Raw genomic sequence first — 3,336 nt, 5'->3', positions numbered from 1 at the left:
TAAAGATTTTATTTATGTATTATATGTAAGTACACTGTCGCTGTCTTCAGATCTCATTATGGGTGGTTGCTGGGATTTGAACTCAGGACCTCCAGAAGAGCAATCAGTGCTCTTAACCGCTGAGCCATCTCACCAGCCCCTGTGGTTTGGTCTTAAATCTCAATCTCAATCTCTATCTCAAGAGCTCTCCCTCATCTTTGCTGACCTGAAATGAGTGACAGAAAGGCCAGCTCCCTGTACATATGGGTTTCAGCACCAGATGGATAGATTAAGAACATGGCCGCTCCAGGGTGTGGTGGAGGAGAATGTTTTTACTGTAGGTACGAGGGAGACTCCAGCCGGAGGCATCTGGAAGAATCAATCCAGGGTAGGAAGAGAACACAGGATCCTAAACATGGCCCCAGACTGAACTGGGGGTAAGGGTGGGGGTGTGGGGCGGGACGGAGGGAGAAGAGAAAGCAGAGAGGAGAAGGGTCAAGAGAGAGTGGGGCCAAAAGGACCAGGACGGCTCATGGCCAAATGGTAGGGTTGTGTAGGAATGAGAAGCCGTGAGAGGGAGCCCGTGAGCTGGAGGAGTTTGGGGGTGGGTGGGGTGTGGGAATTGCTGAGAGGAGCTGCAGGTACCCATGAGCCTGGAGGCTGGCCAGCTTGTGTCCGGTATGCTAATAGGCAGTACAGCTAGCAGTTTGTCCCGAGTTTCTTTTCGGACCTGACACTCCGTAACACAGGGTTTTCCTAGAATAGCAAGTGGTCAGTGTCTAGGGCACTGTGTAGGCATCTGAGGATGCTGGGATGAGAGCAAGGTAAGGGGGTGTGGTGGTGGTGTGCGATTTTAATCCCAGCTCTCGGGAGGTGTAGGGACAGGTGGATCTCTGAGTTCAAGGCCAGCCTGGTTTACATGAGTTCCAGGTCTGCTGGGGCTACACAGAGAAACCTTGTCTCAAAAGGAAAGGGGAGAAAGGAAATAAAAGATGGAAAAGGAGGAAGGAGACAAAAGAGGGATGTCTACCGAAGCTGTTTGGAGACAAAGACTGCTGCCTACCTGGCTGTGCTGGGAACTGCTGCTTGCTCTTCGGGGAGCTGGCTGCATGCAAATGGCTTATGGCTTATCTGCGTATTCCATCAAGAGCATATGTGTGTGCAGGCTGTCCTTCCTAGAGAGTTTGTTTCTGAGTATCCCTTCATTGGTGTGCATGGGTGGGGACAGGTACCTCTGCCACGTAAGGTTTGGCTCCATGTTGGTATTGACAACTCTCATGTCATACTCCTGCTTAAAGTCGCTCTATAAGCGATCTAGATGTTTATCCACTACGCACTTTTAAGTTCCGGCAACAGCGGTTGCTTCCTTTTTATCTGGAAGGACTAAAAAGTTATGCTTTCCTGTAGATTAAAATACAGGTGAAAATTGACCCTCCCCTCCCCCTTCAGCTCTTCACTTGAGACGCCTGAGGGAAACCACCAGGCAGGATGAGCGAGCTGGAGCAGCTGAGGCAGGAGGCTGAACAGCTTCGGAATCAGATCCAGGTAGGAAATGCGTTTATCAATCACTACATTAAAAAAAAAAAAAAAAATCACTCTTGAGGCCAGACGCGGTCAGCCTGAGCAAGCTGAGAGCCAGCCTGAGCTACGTAAGACCCTGTCTCGAGGAAACAGTATGGAAATGGTTAAGTTGTTTTTTTACCATGCTTCTGTAGAACACTCCCCAAATCAGTCCAAACAGCCTCCCTTGCTGGCAAAGGCACAAATGGATGGTATGCCTCGGGCCGTCGAGATGGCTCAGAGGGCAGAGGTGCTTGCTGCTCAGCCTGCCGGACGACCTGGGTTCCATCCCTGGGACCCACATGTAGAAGGAGAGAGCAGACTCCTGAAAACTCTCATCTGCTCTCCACATATGTACAGTGGTGAGCCTGCCCCCACACACAAAGTAAAACTTAAACAATTGATAGAAAGTAGAATGTCCAACGTAGCTGAGAGACAAGTGTGATGGTGACTTCTCATCTAGGAAGGATCGGTGAGAGAAGACAAGAAGGCCACTAGGGGTATAATACCAAAACGTGATCTGCCCAGATGAAAATGTTGTAATGACACCCATTGCTGTTTTATGCCAACGGAAAACATTTAAGGATTCTCTTCATGTACTGAGAATCATAGATACCTGCTGGGATACCTGCGGCAGGTGCGACAGCGTGGGGAAACACCTCAACAGCACTAGGTTGTGCAACGGTAACAGTAAAAGACAGATGTGATGTGTTTCCTACACGGAAAGCCACTTAGAGTGCTCCCCATGGTGGCACAGGCCTGGGGTTGCCATGTTCTGCAGAGGCTTAGGCAGGAGAATCTTGAGTTCAAGGCCAGCCTCGTCTACATAATAACTTCTAGGCCTTCCTGGTCTCTCTCAAAAAAACAAACAAAAACAATACTTAGATTTTTGGATCATTCTAGATAGGGAAGGCCTGCCGAGGGCTTGTGGGCAAGCGGCTGTGGGAGCGGCTCGTAGATGAATCAGGTAAGTGACTTAAGAGGCAGCCGTGGGCAGACACTAGCTTTCAGGAACCGGGAGCATCAAGGGAATGAAACCAGAAAGGAAAGAACAAGAACAGCAGCCTCTCCGCCGCAGCAGGTGGAGGAAGGACAGGGGCTGTGATTAGCCCAGCAGCTTCCTGCCTCTTCACAGAGAAAAGGCAACAGGAAAACCATTTACAAGTATCAGTGCGGGGTTTCACTGTTGTGAACAGATCCCGTGACCAGGGAGATGCTTATGAAGGCAAACATTTAACTGGGGCTGGCTTACAGGCTCAGAGGTTCAGTCCCTTGTCATGGTAGGAAGCAGGGCAGCATCCAGGCAGACAGGGTGCAGGAGAAGCAGCCAAGAGTTCTACATCGTGATCTGAAGGAGGTCAGGAGACGGACCTCACAGACAGCCAGGAGGAGGCTCTCCTCTCACAGCTTGAGCTCAGGCCTGCCCCACAGGGATGCACTTGCTCCAACACGGCCACACCCTGTCGGCCAAGCATTCAAACCCATGAGTCAATGAGGGCCAAATCTATTCAAACCACCACACAAGGAAAACCCCTGGTAACCAGAATATAGTTGGGGGCCCTTGCCAGTATTGATAATTGGCTAATTCAAGACCAGCAGTTCTCAAGCTGTGGGTTGCAATCCCTTTGTGGTTGAATGACCCTTTCAGAGGGATTTCCTAAGCCCATCAGAAAACGCAGATATAGCCGGGCCTGGTGGCACAGGCCTTTAATCCCAGCACTCGGGAGGCAGAGGCAGGCGGATTTCTGAGTTCAAGGCCAGCCTGGTCTACCAAGTGAGTTCCAGGACAGCCAGAGC

General features: G+C 50.6%; 1 protein-coding gene across 1 annotated transcript in view; it reads left to right on the top strand.

Annotated features, from left to right (window-relative positions):
* The window catches only part of Gnb4 (G protein subunit beta 4), a 36,627-nt gene that overhangs the window by 13,224 nt on the left and 20,067 nt on the right, over window positions 1-3,336 (top strand). The window contains exon 2 of the mRNA XM_021195696.1: window positions 1,429-1,524. Within this exon, the coding sequence (XP_021051355.1) occupies window positions 1,468-1,524 (57 nt within the window). The 5' untranslated portion in view covers window positions 1,429-1,467. The remainder of the gene's footprint in view (window positions 1-1,428; window positions 1,525-3,336) is intronic.

The sequence above is a fragment of the Mus pahari genome, chromosome 4 (genome assembly GCF_900095145.1).
Source record: "Mus pahari chromosome 4, PAHARI_EIJ_v1.1, whole genome shotgun sequence".
NCBI classification, from domain to species: Eukaryota; Metazoa; Chordata; class Mammalia; order Rodentia; family Muridae; genus Mus; species Mus pahari.
The sequence above is the reverse complement of the archived record's forward strand: the minus strand, read 5'-3'. Positions and strand labels throughout refer to the sequence as shown.